The sequence below is a fragment of the Eucyclogobius newberryi genome, unplaced genomic scaffold (assembly GCF_026437365.1).
Source record: "Eucyclogobius newberryi isolate DKJ021-1_F unplaced genomic scaffold, fEucNew1.0.hap1 SCAF_6, whole genome shotgun sequence".
NCBI lineage: Eukaryota > Metazoa > Chordata > Actinopteri > Gobiiformes > Gobiidae > Eucyclogobius > Eucyclogobius newberryi.
Genome location: NW_027316278.1, coordinates 36,630,057 through 36,646,864, shown reverse-complemented (window position 1 = coordinate 36,646,864; position 16,808 = coordinate 36,630,057). Strand labels below are relative to the sequence as shown.

At 44.3% G+C, this 16,808-nt stretch overlaps 1 protein-coding gene across 1 annotated transcript in view; it reads right to left on the bottom strand.

The window, feature by feature from the left end:
• hip1rb (huntingtin interacting protein 1 related b) overlaps positions 1-15,782 on the bottom strand; it is a 38,965-nt gene extending 23,183 nt beyond the window's left edge. Inside the window, exons 1-2 of the mRNA XM_072433753.1 lie at positions 15,520-15,782; positions 3,209-3,272 (exon numbers count right to left, since the gene is read on the bottom strand). Coding sequence (XP_072289854.1) covers positions 3,209-3,272; positions 15,520-15,594 — 139 coding nt within the window. The 5' untranslated portion in view covers positions 15,595-15,782. The remainder of the gene's footprint in view (positions 1-3,208; positions 3,273-15,519) is intronic.
• Between the last annotated feature and the right edge of the window lie 1,026 nt (positions 15,783-16,808).

The following is a 16,808-nucleotide window of genomic DNA, read 5'->3' as shown; positions in this document are numbered from 1 at the left end:
AGCTGGAGCCATTTCATTTTTGTAGTTAGATAATTGAAGATATATTCAGAGTTATTAGAGTTTCATTAAAATAAGAAACAGAAACAAATAGTTCATGCTGCATGGAGCTTCACAGTAGATTTGTTATTTTCAGCCCTGTAACCCTTTCCCACTCATTGTGATTCAAAGCCCTGAGTCACTGACTAAATCTTGTTTTGCAAGATTTGCACGAAATACATTTTTAGAAAGAAGTTGTGTTTAATTTATTTGTATTTTTAACAAAAAGCACTACAACCACCTACAATTTCAGTCACTTTCAGTTAATAAAGGCGCTGGCATAAGGAAAATTACACATACAGTTCATCTCCATTTTAAATCTAAAACAAAGAATTTTATTGTTGTAATCCAAAGTGGTTCCTGTGGTGTGACATGAAAAATCACATTTTAAAAGACACTTGCACAAAAGGCAGAAAGAGCTTATGTGTCAGATATGCTCCAGGACAAGCTCTGGCTTCAGGGTTAAGACACAGCTCAACAGAAACCTACTTTTCTGAAACCTTGCGTCGGATGAAAAAAAAATAATAATCTTTTAGTTTGGGACAGTTACATCATATCAAACCAACACTATACATGTATTAGATAATTCATTATATTTCTTAACGTGTCAAAATATCTCAAACTAAAGAAAAGTCTTGCTTACGCTTGTTGTAGTCGTTTATAAAAGTATCCATTTACTACTACTATACTGAATACTAGGACATATGGTCTAAAATGTCACAATCACAATATGAAAGCACATTTGTGATAGTGATATGACTAACTTATTTAAGCTTTTTACATTTATTGCCATTCCACTTGTGTCTTTGTGGCATGTGCAGATCCTCCACAGTCTGTGCTTCCACTGATCCAGGTTTCAGTGAACATGCCAAATAGATCACAATAGTTTAGTTTAGAATTTTATATCACTCCTCAAAATTATATTATGGGCTATATTATATGCCCCAGCCCTGATAAAGAGATGGAATTAGAATGTTATGGGTGACTTAGTGTAAGAATGGATGGATTAATAGAACTTTTGATAATGGACCATGTAGCATGTATTGACACCAAAAAATAAGCAACAATTTATAATTTCCAGGGTTGAACTGTCTGTTGTGGTGGTTTTCTATTGCAAAAGGATAAAAAAACTACTATTCTCTAGCCTTAAAATGTGAGATTCATAAAAACCACTTGGATTCAACTAAGCGAACCAGTCCTCTTTCTACTAGAGAACTGCTGCAGGTGATGATCTTTCAGCTGCAACACGCTATTTAAACCCAACAGTGAGTGTAGGGATGCAGACCTAAACCCACGTTCAGGTTCAAGTCCGGATTCGAATCCAGAGGTTTAGGTTCAGGTCCGGACCTAATGAGTCCGGACCTAAACCATGCCCTTTTTGCATAATGTTACAACAGCGTAACACAAGCTACTTCGCTAGATTAAGTTGAAGACACTTGAACAAGGACGACCATCAAACACAAGGCTTAACTGCAGATTGAAATAAACTCAACTTGTCTGGTTCATTCACAGTTTTTAACAGAACCTACAACTTACAAATCACAAGCTACTAGCTAGCAGCTAAACTATAGCTTAACAGTTAACACACATTCATGTGTTTTACTAGAGGAACAACTCAAGACTCAACTCAACAACAAGAGCATGTTGAGTATCGTTGACAATCTGGTCAGTCTGGGTCAAGGGTCAAAGCAGCTGTTTCATCTGATACAATGTTTTGTCTTTAGACACATTTCCATCTTTAATGTTACAGATCCGTTGGCATCAAAAGTCAAGTAAAAACCTTCAAACAGACAAAACACCAGTGTAAATAATTAAGTCAGTGTAAAATAACAGAGTTACAAAAACTAGCATAAAAGTCAACTTGAATCACTATAAAGCATCAACTTAGCAGTATCAAAAGTAGAATATGAAAATATTTTACACAACAAATCAAAATACATCATATTAGCAGCATTAAACACCAGACCATATTTAACAACAGTAGAATACAAATACAAAATACTATTACAAAATATAACCTCCAATCAATGAATGCAGCAATTAAGCAATATTACTTTGACTTAGTATTTACTTAATACCAAATACATCACACCACAACATAACACTTAAGTTATTTCATTCATATTTACACCCAAACAAGACCACGCTGACCCCGCCCCTTTAACACGTGACGACGCAGCACATTAACCATCACAACATCGCACGCGGCGGCCACAGCTTAAAACAGTTCAGATAAAGCCAGTGATCTTACCGGCTTCACTTCAATGTTCACATTGGAAGTGAAACACGGTTCTGCAGCTCGACACGTACGAGGCACTCCCGTCTCTCGCATCTTTAAACTTATTTCGCCGGCTTCACTTATGCCCGGAAGACGCGTGCGTCGCTAATTAGGGTCCATGTGCGCTATTGACAGCGGCGCATCGCAGTGTTTACGTCTTTTCTTGCGTGAATTTCGCGATCAATGGAAGGTTTAAGATGGTCTAGATTCTAGAACAAAAAGGATATAGTATTTGAATGCTAAATTTTATATGAGTCCAGAACCGAATCACCGGGGTTTCGGGTTTTTTGGACCTGAACCGAAACGTTTTTAAAGGGCCAGATCCGGTCCATCGTAGCGGTACGCATCCCTAAGTGAGTGTCTTCTCATTTCTGAAACAACCATGTGGAAAGACAAATCCCGTGGTCATCGAAAGAGGTCAGCGTGTTTGAGAAGGGTCAAATCATTGGCATCGAGCGGAGAAAATTTCTGAAGAGAAGCACAAACAAATCTACTACAGATGTGAACCCCAGTGAGAGTGTTTTGGACTCTCTCCATCATCGATACAAGATCTGTGTTTTCATTCCAGTTTGCATACATTTTTTAACGTCTTTATCATTTGACATTGCAGAAGCTTATTGAAACAACGCCGCAGTGGATGTGTGCTGTAATCTAAGCTAAATGTGGTCCTACCAAATATTAGAGCATGTGACCTTTTACAGTGGTGACCAAATCCATTAGTAAATGTGTTTAAACCAGGCTCTGATATTGCTCACATGAATCTGAGTGCTTTTACTTGGCAGCTACAATAACCAACAGTAAATATGGCGTCTTATGATCCTGTGTACGGTGTCATCATCACAGCTCCTCCTGACGAGACGTGATGATGGCTCTGACTTCAGGGGTAAAGGATACGGCGGGCATGCTTCTCTTTGACTGGCGTCTCGGTGGAGTTGATGGCTTTGCTGATACTGCTCAGCTGAAACACAGAAGGGGAAGACTGGTTTACACACGAGAGCGACTGTGCTTGTGCTCACAGCGGCTCATCACCAGGAGCTCCAAAACACCAGATTACACTTTCAGCCGCACTGCTTCGACTCTGATAAAGCTGTGTGTAAAGCTGCGCTGGATAAGATTGTTAAAGGTTGTTTCAGACTTCCACTATTCAGAGAAAATGTAGCATTTCCGTGCCAAGGATTTGATGTATTGATGTTTTATTCAAATGAAATATCACTACTGCATTTGCAAAGTCATACCATTAACTTTTTTTTTGGTGTATAATGGGATTTTTGAATTAGTATAGCCATTTTACTTTAGCATTCTCTCCAAATTTGAGGGCAAATCTCAATACGTGTCAAATAAAATTAAATATTTCTAAACTGAATATAACAATATCCAAATCTTGCAGGACAATTTGATTACAAAATTCATATCACGGTATATTATCATTTATTGTGATATTTTGAAGAGGCGGAATAAAATTGCTATTTCCCTTTAGGCAGTGGCTGCAGAGCCGCGGCGCGGTCAAATGGCCCAGCAGTTTCAGTAACGCGGCACTGCCATATAGCCTCATGGCTAACCCTAACCCTTCCCCCCCGGCGCCGCGCTGCTGTCTCCCTTCAAGCCCATTCCGGAGTTTTTCTGCTTCGATTTACGACAAAACACGGCTCAAAGAGGCCCAAAACTTCATTAATGATATCACACTCTTTACTATTATCACAATGGTGAAGGTTGATGTGGCAGTTGATGCAGCAACCGGGAAAATAAACGGAGAGAAGTTCTATCCGATACCGTGTGAAGTTCTGATATTATGATTATCAAAATACAAACAATTATTTTACTACTTTGGACAAGTCATGATTATACAGCTTTATCTTTTTAGGCAATATATAATAGATACATAACAGTTCCATACATCCACATTGTACAATATACACCAATTTTCATTATATCTATATTTGCTTGTATTGAATATAAATCGGCCGATATTTGGCGCAGTCATGTGTCGGCGCATCACATTTGTCTTTTTGAACAGAGTAAAAATGGAGATAGAAGAGCTTTGGCGTAAAAAGATGTCTGGATGTTCACACAAGCATGCAACTAATCATCTTATATTCCAGACAAATATAAAGTGAAAAGTGAACTTCTAATGTTCACTTCAATTTATAATAGATCTGTGGCATCAGAAAAATCAATATCAGCAAATATTGGATCACAAATCAAAACAAAAAAGACCATCCCTAGTTGCAGTCCTATAGTGAAACTAAAATTAATCAAAATCCAAAATTAAAGCGGTTTCTTTTCCACCACTCGTTTTCTCATTCAAATCCCTGCCACCCATTTCACCGATTCTATAACTCCTAAAATATAATTGTACAGGAACTCTTCCTCTAAAACACGCATCCACACAGCCTCACACAGGAGGCTTCAGAGGCCCGGCCCTCCTCTTCCTCCAGCCCGGTGACGCACTCGGGCTGCGCTGGGCTGTGGAGGAACGCGGGGACAATGAGGAGCTTGTGTTGGGGGAGGAAGGCCCACGGCAGACTCTTGGCACACTGAGCCTGGCACAGAGGCCTAGGACACATGGCAGGGACGAGCCGGGCTGCAGGAGGAGGAGCAACGGAGCAGGAGGAGAGAGGAGGGGGGACAGAACCTGAGAGCTGAAAGATGCTGTACTGCTGAAGGACGGACATGGTGCTATATTTAAATGATGACTGGAGAGGAGGAGGATATCATGACTGCACAGGAAACCTTCCAAAAAGAGTAATTGAGTGTTTCTTGAATTGACTGACAAGAAGTGGTGAGCCAAGTCTTTTCGTGCAGTTGATAGATCTCCCCTGACGGAGGAGCCCGTTTTCTGCTGACATTTATCATTGAATTTTAATACATTTGTCATACTTTGAGGAAAAAACAGTAGCCAGCTATTGCTATGCTCAACGTGTCCTCTGCCATCAGCCAATAGCATACCTTTTATAGACGTCTTTATTTAAATGGACACAATTAGCAAAGAAAGCAATTTTTGAAAGCCCATTTGTACACAAACAACAAAATGTCTTTCTTTTCTTATTCTGCATAAAAAACTGCAAACCCTGTAGTCTAGATATGTACAAACATGTTTTGAAATATGATCATTTTATTAGTTTGTCAGTTCTATTTCCATCTTTCAGTCAATTCTCCTGGACACGTTTAAAATATAAACTTAAACAGAATTTTCCCAAAGAGTGTGGCTCTGGAGCGTCTTCAAATTCTCGTGCCGCCTCAAACCACCTGCGCCTCAACCATAACCAAAGATGTGCTCCGTGTTGGTATATAACTGTTGCATGAACTCCTTCCACTTATTCTGTGTGAAGCTTTTGGGAATCGTACTGTCCGTCTGGACTCGCCATCTGGGTCTTGGTTAAAGTTTAAGGCATAATATTAGTTCACAGCCGTCGCTTTGCTTTAAAGTGTCAAGATAAAAGTGTGAAACAGCATGAAGAAGAATCTGCAGTGGCAACAAAGTCCACAAACATCCTCCAACATCCACATAGCATTGAACGGACTATTGAGAACATTTCTTCAGAAGGGCCAAAACCATTAATTGCAACCTAACTGAAATGTAAAATGTACAAATGTGAATCACAATAAAGTGAAATTTTTCTTGGGTTAAGAAAGATCAGATTCCTGTCTTCTGTCAGATGTTACTGCTCCTGCACAGCACAAGTGGAGCCACACTTTAGGCTTTTGTCATCTTTGCTCCTGAAGCTGGCACACGGCCTGCTGCCAGCTCCCATCACATCCAAGTCTCCAGGCGGCTGCTTCAGCTGACTCAGCTCAGAACAGGAGCAGGACTTTCAAAAAAAACACAGCGCCTCAAAGATCAGACAAAGTCAAGCTTCGTGATAAAAAGTACAGAGTACTCAAAAAGAGAGCAATGGGCTGTAATTGAATTGGCTGTGGGCCAGAATGTAAAAGCAGATCACGGACTAGAGTTTCAGGGTGGGCAATACTGATAAACTGGAAATATCTCAGATTTATTTTACACCCAACTTCATTTAAAACTTGTTTTTTAATGTTGATGACCTTTCATTAGCACAGTTGGAGTTATGCTTTGAATGGCGTTAATATTCCTTGAGACGATGACGATGACCTTTATCTGATACACCATGGTCTTAAAGTGCCCCAAAGATAGAAATCAAGAAATCAAGAGGGGAGAGATCTGTGGATCTGGGAGATGACCAATCCTATGTACAATCTGTGCACTATGGCACTATGGCACTATGCACATACAAGATCGGAGTCCCTAAAAGACTGGCATTTCGTTCTCAGGGTGGAGCTAAGGCATTCTAGTGTTTCTGCATTTATTGAAACAAGTCGGTGTAATCCTTCATTCGTCCAGGAGTGTTCCATTGTAGAAAACGATTGTCGCTGTCATTTGGGCTCTGTTTTTAGAAAAACAAAATGTTTTAACTCTCATCCAAGAGTCATTCTCAATCTACAGACCGAGTCTGGGAACTCTGAACAATATATTATTTCACAATTAGGGTAAGATTAGGATAGGAACAGTGGATTTGGTTAGGTTAGGGCTTTGGAACAGAGTGCGAGCCTAGTCCTGTCCAGTGAAAACTTTTAGGAAGTCCCATTATGAGAGGCTGACGGCAAACAGCGGTTTACTTTTCATTCTAAAGAGCTGCTTTTACTAATTAAACTAGTTTGTACTTGGGCAAAACATGTTTTAATTAGATTAAAAACCGGTGCAGCCTCTTTAAATAAGTTTGAGTCATGAAATTCATAGTCAAAATGTAAATAACTACGACCCAACCGAGTCCAAGTCTTCCATAAATGTCCCTGACTCCTGATCCCCTGTCCCCGGTCCCAGAGTGCTGCTCACCTGGTCATCCTTGCTCTTGAGCAGACCTTCCATGTTAGCAGGTGTACAGCAGACTGGGACCAAACCCTGAGGCAGCAGCCCTTACAGCACCTCTTATCAGCTTAATTCAACACTGGAGCGGCAATCACAAGGTCACTCAGTGTTTAGCTTCAACGCAAGACGTGCTTTTATATTCCATGCGATTGCTGAACGAGTGTGGCAAACAATCCAATTGCAATTTTTGGCATTTATCTTTTAATTGTGGAATTCTGTTCAAAGTACACATTTCACCCCAATTCAGGAACATTAACATTTGAGAAAATACTCAAATCTCAACTGCAAAACTAACACTAGGATCACATACTTTTCAGAACAAAAAATGCAGATTTAGCAGCTTCAAATAAGTGAGACGTCGTCGCTTGCACAGGAACTTACTATTAAATTATACTACTTAAATATGAATCATAGCCTTTGTGGTGTGCTAATTACTGCCATTAAAATTGCTATTTTAATTTGGAGCTCAATTCTAGGCTGATTTAGAAGACTGTATTGGCGTCAGTAGGAACATTAGCATTAGGGCTACAAGACTAATCACAAAGGCAATGTTTGAAGTACCATCATTACCTCCACAAAACTGTTGCTAACCCTGTAGTTTAGATCTGTACAAACATGTTTTGATTGATTCTTTATTAGTTTATTCATTCAACAAAGGCCCATTGCAGTCTTTTTGTCAATTCTCCTGGACACGATTAAATGCCCTTCAGACGGTATTTGGTGGAGTAAACCAAATACATTCAGTGTCGTTAATATCGTCCACATGTGCGTGCTCCAATATCCTGTTGATAGTTCTTCCTTATTTTTTCTACGGTTCTTCCTGTAGTACAGTCATTTCCACCCACGCTGTGCGATTCCCACTTAGCTGTCCTTCCTCCCCCGCCCCCCCTCTCCCAGGCAATAGTCGAGGTGAGGGTAAGCAAACAGCACAGCGCACACACACTCACACACACACACTCACACACGTTTCACCTTGTTCCAGGTCACAGTGGAGAGGAGCGGGCGGGAGAGTGAGGGGATGTGCTGCTGTGGGAGTCAGCACTACACACATGATAACAAGAAAAGATGACTAGAAACAACAGCCTCCCACATACCACAGAATGAACAGATTAGAACAATGGGGTGAGATCAGAGACAGAACTGTGCTGTGGTTCAACCCTGGATCACAATGTTAAGACATATTATGCAGTTTTATGGCCTTTAGATATATTTTCATTATCATCTTATATTGCTCTAAAACACCTTAATACCAGTCTGTTGACTTATGGTTGAAAATAGCAGCAAACTTTGAATAAACGATGAGACAAAACTATTCTCTAACATGATTAAGAGTAAAGTAATTTTTTTGCATACTAGGTCTTCTTTAAACAGAGTCAGAGCAGCCGAAGCTAAAAAGGAGCTTAAGTGAAGGTTCAGACTGGAGGATTCCTTCCCTCACCAGCACAAGCGTCGGCTCAGACTATCCTCATCGCCACATGGCTCAAGAAGCCAATGGCCTCATTTCCATGGGGGCCCTATGGAGCAGGGTCTGAAGCAGCCTACGAGAGGTCTAGCCCTGATCTACTCCAGATCCACTGTAGCTCAAGAGGAGCGATGCACAAGAGAATGCAGACAAAAAAAACTGAAAATTATAATTTTTCTCAGAATAAAAACAAAGCTACAACAGATTTCCCCTTTAATGATGCGCAGCACTGACTTTGGATTAAAAACTTTATACATCCAGTGCATAAGTGCATTTAACATGATTCAAACCCAATGCATTACACAAAGATGTTCAAATCATTCAGATACAATTTGGATATAATTTAAGGGGTCAGGGTTACGTATGCAATATTTTAATGATGTCATGCATATCAATTAAGTATTGTTGCCTGGTTTTGAGTAGATTTCTATGCCAATACTGGACAGAATTGGTCAATTCTGCCAAGACAGTAGAGGGCAGCACTAAGCACCTTTTCAGTCAAAGTATACATTACCACTTTAAATAAGTATTTATAGGAAGTGACATGTTTTTTTTTATTTTGGAAACAGGATGTATTATAGTATTATAAAGTAGCCTCTCACGATTCAGTGTCAATATTGATTCATTCAATATTTTCACTATAAAACCTTCAGTGCCTTTACCAGTGTCTTCTTTTATGACCCATCAAATTGTTTTCATTTTGTGAAATACCAAAGTCAAGGAAAAATCGCCATAAACTGTCAATGACATCAGTATCCGGGATATATTGTGAAATATAAGATATAACGTAAGAGGTAATGCAAACCCCTATTTGATTTCTGAAGAAAAAGGTAAAGGCTTTTGCAGCAGCCCTGCCCTGGGCCTGGAGCGTGGAAACACACTCTGCCATTGAATAAACCGTGCCAAAGAACTCCAAGAGGAACTGGGGCTGTGTTTGAGGTGGTTCACGTTCAGTCAATGGTCAAACCCAAACACTTGAACGAGCCAATCAAAACCCACACTTGGTTCTTGGTCATGCCCTCCTCATTTCCATATGAGCAGAGGCTCCATTGAGCAGGAGTGGCTGACACATTACACCTCCGGCTCCGTTACAAAGAGCGTCCAATACAAGGGCAGTTCACTGTGTGCAGAATATGCTTCAAACGCTCACTGTATCTCTCCAGCATTTAGCTCACAGCCCGGAGCGACAGCGCAACAAGCTTCTGCTAGAACTGGGAATATCTTTGCCAAAAGCGGTCTTAAATAAAAATAGGATTAAGTAATGGGATACACACAGGAAAAGGAATAAAAAAAACAGCTTAGTTAGAAATGAGCGCTGAAGGATTTAGGGTAAATATGTGCAGATTTTAAAAGACATCCAGGATAGAGATCGACCGCCATGTGTTTTAGTTGATACGGTTTTAAATTTTGTTTTTGTTTTTAGAATCCAGAGCAGCTATATAATCCAATAAAGCTCATTTTTGTCTGGCCTTGACCAGATCATCTTGTTCGCTTTTCAGCTCTGTCCGGTTAATGGTGCCCCGTGTTTCTATGCGAGCTACTGACCTTACCCAAATAGAACTAATGTTGACTGAGTAAAATCTACTTTGTACCTGAATCATACTTTATAATAATAAGGCCTATCTCTGCAATTAAAACCCAAGTTTTTGGTCTGGGAAACATGGCTAAAGCTGGTTTATGCTAACTCTTGTGAATCCATCCATCTTATTAGGCTCCCGCTGATTAATTCACAGTCCAAACTGGTGGTTTAACGGGCCAATCACATGGCATTTAAGGCCTGTAGGTGGGACCGGAACCAATCACAGAGCAGCATTGTCGTTTGGGCGAAAGTCAAAACAAACATGGTGGCGCCAATGGCCGTAATTTGACCTATTTTAGGAGAAAGACAATTTTGTTGTTTTTGTAGACAAAAGCGTGCACACAATGGCACTTTGAACATTTGTGGATGAGAAAGGGCTGTGCTTTTCTAACCTCTGGATTTAACACAATTTAGATGTTTTTTTGCTTCTTCCGCTGTTGTGATGCTTTGATTAAATAACGTGAAGTATATTTTTAACGTCCCCACGGCTTTTGGCGAGAGCATTCCCAGATTGAATAGAGTTCTTCACATGGATTTGGGGATAGGTTAGGGATCATTTCAAAATAGGTTGAAGCTGAAAAGACTAAAATATTTTCGTGTGCGTGTGTGTGTCAGCCAGTTAATTAACTAGAGATAAACAAACAGCTCAATAGAAGCATGCGTCCCCACCACACAAGAATACTCCAGCAGCAGCACCACACAAGAATACTCCAGCAGCAGCACCACACAAGAATACTCCAGCAGCAGCACCACACAAGAATACTCCAGCAGCAGCACCACACAAGAATACTCCAGCAGCAGCACCACACAAGAATACTCCAGCAGCAGCACCACACAAGAATACTCCAGCAGCACTCTCTCCTTGTGCCGTCTTACTGCATATTTAAAGGTGGTATGCAATTTTTTTTATCATATTTCCTCGTGGCGTGGATAAATCATTTGTCCTGCCACATATCAATCATAAAACGCACCTACCGCTCACCTGCAGCCGCGTCAGGCTCGTCCCCACATTTCCGCGTGCCTAAGCGCATGGATCTATCATAATATAGTTCCCTCAGTGTACGGGGCAAAATGAAGACGGAGAAAGACAGTTCGAGCTGACGCAGAAGTGGACAGAAATCTACAGGAGACGAGCGATGCGATGCACTCCGTTGCGCTAATAAACAAACGCACATGTGTGTTATATCGGTCTGCAGGCGGAAGTGCGCGTGCGCACTTCCGCCTGCGTTCTCAAATCGCCGAAAAATCATCCATACTGCCTTTAAGTATGAAACAAACTGTTTGGTTTGTTAAGACAACATCTAAGATGAATATACACCGGTAGCCTGCCCCCAAACTCTTTCTCTGAAAATGTCCTGTGCTCACCCAATACACACAGGACAAACTACAGCAAAGATCTGGACTGTGCTGGGCCACACATTCAGTTGTTAGTGGTCAGAGGATTAACCAACAGCCCAAAACGTATATATTATGTGTTTAGTCTTTTATTGTCAGGTAAGTGGGATGTACACTTAATAGTACTAATTTAGTTGACGTTTAAAATGTCAAAGATTCCTCTAGTTGTAAAGAAAGTAGCCACAAGAAATGGTCAGTGGCTGCAGTTACATGCGCACACAAAATCTGGTTATTTTTGGAGTTAAAGTTATTACAATATGTAAACAGCAAAATAAGATCCTTTAAGATCATGGTCCCTCTGATTTCAGATTTCATGCTTTACCTGTCATTAAAAAGTCCAAATATCATAATAATTTGATTTTGGTGTGCATGTGAACTAGCCACTGACAACTTCATCCACTCATATCATTATATTGTATTTGTAACCAGGAAGGACTTGAGTTTTGGAATTGAATTTCCCTTGCTGTTCAGCGCAAATACTTTTCCCAGACTGACATTCAAACTGAAAGTCTGCGTGTCAGAGACAAAAGAATTTGTGGCACAAAGAGAAGATGGTCAAACCGGAAGAACGAGCTGAGCGTGAAACAAAACACAAGGCACAGGAAACAGGCCCACAGCCTGGTCATGGTGACAACTCTGCAAATAATGTCTCAGTCATCCACAGGAGCAGCCATCTTTAACCATCCCGCACACGCACGTGCACACGTGCACACGCACGTGCACACGCGCACACACCATGCACACGCACACACACAACGCCAGTTTGTGTGCTTTACATCTCCAAGGAGCTTCAAACAAATCTTCGTCTCAGAACACAAACAACTAGTAACTTTTGTGGTACATTTGCATAATAACTTCACAAAAGAGGCATCTGATGGAAAACAACATGTACTTATAAAATAAATAAAGTTCCTTCTAGAACAGTTGATGCATAATTAAGCTATGAGGGAAAATGAATAAATACGATTCAAACAGACACTTCTCAGACTACTGTGGTCCAATTTACCTACACAGCAGGTTTGGTTCTCAATCCATTTACACCAAGTACAACTTATTATAGAAGATTTGACCTCCTGAGCACCACCAGATCTCCACCAGGTCTAGAACAGCACTATTAGAGATAAACCAAATCAAAAATAGGACCATATAAATGCCACAGTATTTCAGGCAAAAATCTGGCCGCATTGCAATACAATAGAATTCAGAATTCAGAATCAGAAGTTTAATCTTATCTGCATGAAGACATAGGACATGTTGACAGGACCCGGTCTTCTGGACTAAAGCGCTCTAGTAGAGTTGGGAGATGAATCAGAAAATACATAATAGTTGTTGTTCTGCAGTTAAGCTCAGTTAGAGAATAAAGTATTAAACAGGATGCTACAAAATAAATACCAGTATCGTTATAGGTGCCAATACATGAAAATGTAAAGGATTGGGTATTAATTCCCTATTTTCCGATACTGATACAATAATCCAAAGAGGCATTTTGAAGTTAATAAACAATTAATTTGACCAATTTCAACCCGGTAAATATTGAAATGTTCAGACAGAATTCAGTCACCGAGTTTATGTTGTTTATGTTTTACTTGAATGGGTGTGCTAATAATATAACATGCATTGACCCCTCTTAATCTTTTAGTAAGTTTTGATAACATGCTAGTTTTAAAAGAGAGTAATGTGGTATTGGTTGATATTTGGTCTCTGCGGATATTCAAGATCAAAGCCCAAGTATCGATGGATATCGGTATCAGAACTGAGAAAGCTGGATCGATGCATCCCTATTTAAATAAATCTATTAAAAATACCAGCAAAACAGTGTAATCTTCCAAAAACGGGCATATAAAGACGTTTTGTGCAATAAAGAGCCCCTGCCCTGTCATGTGTCCAGAGGAGCGAGCACCTGCCCCGGCCCTGTCATGTGTCCAGAGGAGCGAGCACCTGCCCTGTCATGTGTCCAGAGGAGCGAGCACCTGCCCCGGCCCTGTCATGTGTCCAGAGGAGCGAGCACCTGCCCTGTCATGTGTCCAGAGGAGCGAGCACCTGCCCTGTCATGTGTCCAGAGGAGCGAGCACCTGCCCCGGCCCTGTCATGTGTCCAGAGGAGTGAGCACCTGCCCCGGCCCTGTCATGTGTCCAGAGGAGTGAGCACCTGCCCCTGCCCTGTCATGTGTCCAGAGGAGCGAGCACCTGCCCCGGCCCTGTCATGTGTCCAGAGGAGCGAGCACCTGCCCTGTCATGTGTCCAGAGGAGCGAGCACCTGCCCCGGCCCTGTCATGTGTCCAGAGGAGCGAGCACCTGCCCTGTCATGTGTCCAGAGGAGCGAGCACCTGCCCTGTCATGTGTCCAGAGGAGCGAGCACCTGCCCCGGCCCTGTCATGTGTCCAGAGGAGCGAGCACCTGCCCTGTCATGTGTCCAGAGGAGTGAGCACCTGCCCCGGCCCTGTCATGTGTCCAGAGGAGTGAGCACCTGCCCCGGCCCCGTCATGTGTCCAGAGGAGTGAGCACCTGCCCCGGCCCTGTCATGTGTCCAGAGGAGTGAGCACCTGCCCTGTCATGTGTCCAGAGGAGTGAGCACCTGCCCCGGCCCTGTCATGTGTCCAGAGGAGCGAGCACCTGCCCTGTCATGTGTCCAGAGGAGCGAGCACCTGCCCCGGCCCTGTCATGTGTCCAGAGGAGCGAGCACCTGCCCCGGCCCTGTCATGTGTCCAGAGGAGTGAGCACCTGCCCCGGCCCTGTCATGTGTCCAGAGGAGTGAGCACCTGCCCCGGCCCTGTCATGTGTCCAGAGGAGTGAGCACCTGCCCCGGCCCCGTCATGTGTCCAGAGGAGTGAGCACCTGCCCCGTCCCCGTCATGTGTCCAGAGGAGTGAGCACCTGCCCCGGCCCTGTCATGTGTCCAGAGGAGTGAGCACCTGCCCCGGCCCTGTCATGTGTCCAGAGGAGCGAGCACCTGCCCTGTCATGTGTCCAGAGGAGTGAGCACCTGCCCCGGCCCTGTCATGTGTCCAGAGGAGTGAGCACCTGCCCCGGCCCCGTCATGTGTCCAGAGGAGTGAGCACCTGCCCCGGCCCTGTCATGTGTCCAGAGGAGTGAGCACCTGCCCTGTCATGTGTCCAGAGGAGTGAGCACCTGCCCCGGCCCCGTCATGTGTCCAGAGGAGTGAGCACCTGCCCCGGCCCTGTCATGTGTCCAGAGGAGTGAGCACCTGCCCTGTCATGTGTCCAGAGGAGTGAGCACCTGCCCTGTCATGTGTCCAGAGGAGTGAGCACCTGCCCTGTCATGTGTCCAGAGGAGCGAGCACCTGCCCCGGCCCTGTCATGTGTCCAGAGGAGCGAGCACCTGCCCTGTCATGTGTCCAGAGGAGCGAGCACCTGCCCCGGCCCTGTCATGTGTCCAGAGGAGTGAGCACCTGCCCTGTCATGTGTCCAGAGGAGTGAGCACCTGCCCTGTCATGTGTCCAGAGGAGTGAGCACCTGCCCCGGACTTCACCCTCCATCACATCCACAAGCACAGCCAAGGACTTTCACCTACCTACACTAAGAAGGCCGCATATAGGGCAGAGATGTCAAATACAAACGAGTGCTCACTAGAAAGAATTGGCATCATTTTATTACAAACCCGAAGCTAAAGAACCAGACCTGGCAAGTTTCCCTTTAGCGCCGCGGTGAGCACGAGCCTCTCTGTCCGCCTCGTGCGCAGTTTAGCTCGGGGAAGACTTCATGCGGTTCCGCTTCAACACATTCGATACGTTATTTAATCCGGACACTGAATTAAACGGCGGTGGTCTGCGCAGTCAGAGCTGGGCCATCGGCGGGCCTACATGTGCTCAATTCCCGCCGAAAACCACCGCGCCAGAGCCGGAGAAGCGACGCCATCCTCCCCCCGCTTACCTGCTGCTTGTCGAAGTGCTCCCGCTCCGCTCCCAGGCTGTGCTCGCTCCTCCGGCTCCTCACCCAGGTGTTCATCCTTTCACCGCTTTATTCGGATTATACACAAGGGCCAAGTACAACAAATACAAATAAAAAACGGCCAGTGTCATCCAACGTTTGAAAGCGAAGCCAGGAAACGTCCAAGTGCCCGTGTCTTCCTCCGTGTTAAACGCCAGACCGACAGTGACATCGCTCGGTCGGCTTCATTCGTCCGGATGAACCGCTCGGGGGAAAAGGCTGACGGCGGCGGCGGGCGGGAGGAGAAGGTCCTCCCCCAGGGCGGAGGAGGGGAGGAGGGAAGGACGGGAGTCAAGGGAGGGAGTCAAGGGAGGGAGTCAAGGGAGAGAGTCAAGGGAGGGAGTCAAGGGAGGGAGTCAAGGGAGAGAGTCAAGGGAGGGAGTCAAGGGAGAGAGTCAAGGGAGGGAGTCAAGGGAGGGAGTCAAGGGAGAGAGTCAAGGGAGGGAGTCAAGGGAGAGAGTCAAGGGAGAGAGTCAAGGGAGGGAGTCAAGGGAGAGAGTCAAGGGAGGGAGTCAAGGGAGAGAGTCAAGGGAGGGAGTCAAGGGAGAGAGTCAAGGGAGGGAGTCAAGGGAGGGAGTCAAGGGAGGGAGTCAAGGGAGAGAGTCAAGGGAGGGAGTCAAGGGAGAGAGTCAAGGGAGGGAGTCAAGGGAGAGAGTCAAGGGAGGGAGTCAAGGGAGGGAGTCAAGGGAGAGAGTCAAGGGAGGGAGTCAAGGGAGGGAGTCAAGGGAGAGAGTCAAGGGAGGGAGTCAAGGGAGAGAGTCAAGGGAGGGAGTCAAGGGAGGGAGTCAAGGGAGGGAGTCAAGGGAGAGAGTCAAGGGAGGGAGTCAAGGGAGAGAGTCAAGGGAGGGAGTCAAGGGAGAGAGTCAAGGGAGGGAGTCAAGGGAGAGAGTCAAGGGAGGGAGTCAAGGGAGAGAGTCAAGGGAGGGAGTCAAGGGAGGGAGTCAAGGGAGGGAGTCAAGGGAGAGAGTCAAGGGAGGGAGTCAAGGGAGGGAGTCAAGGGAGAGAGTCAAGGGAGGGAGTCAAGGGAGAGAGTCAAGGGAGGGAGTCAAGGGAGGGAGTCAAGGGAGAGAGTCAAGGGAGGGAGTCAAGGGAGAGAGTCAAGGGAGGGAGTCAAGGGAGAGAGTCAAGGGAGGGAGTCAAGGGAGGGAGTCAAGGGAGGGAGTCAAGGGAGGGAGTCAAGGGAGAGAGTCAAGGGAGGGAGTCAAGGGAGGGAGTCAAGGGAGAGAGTCAAG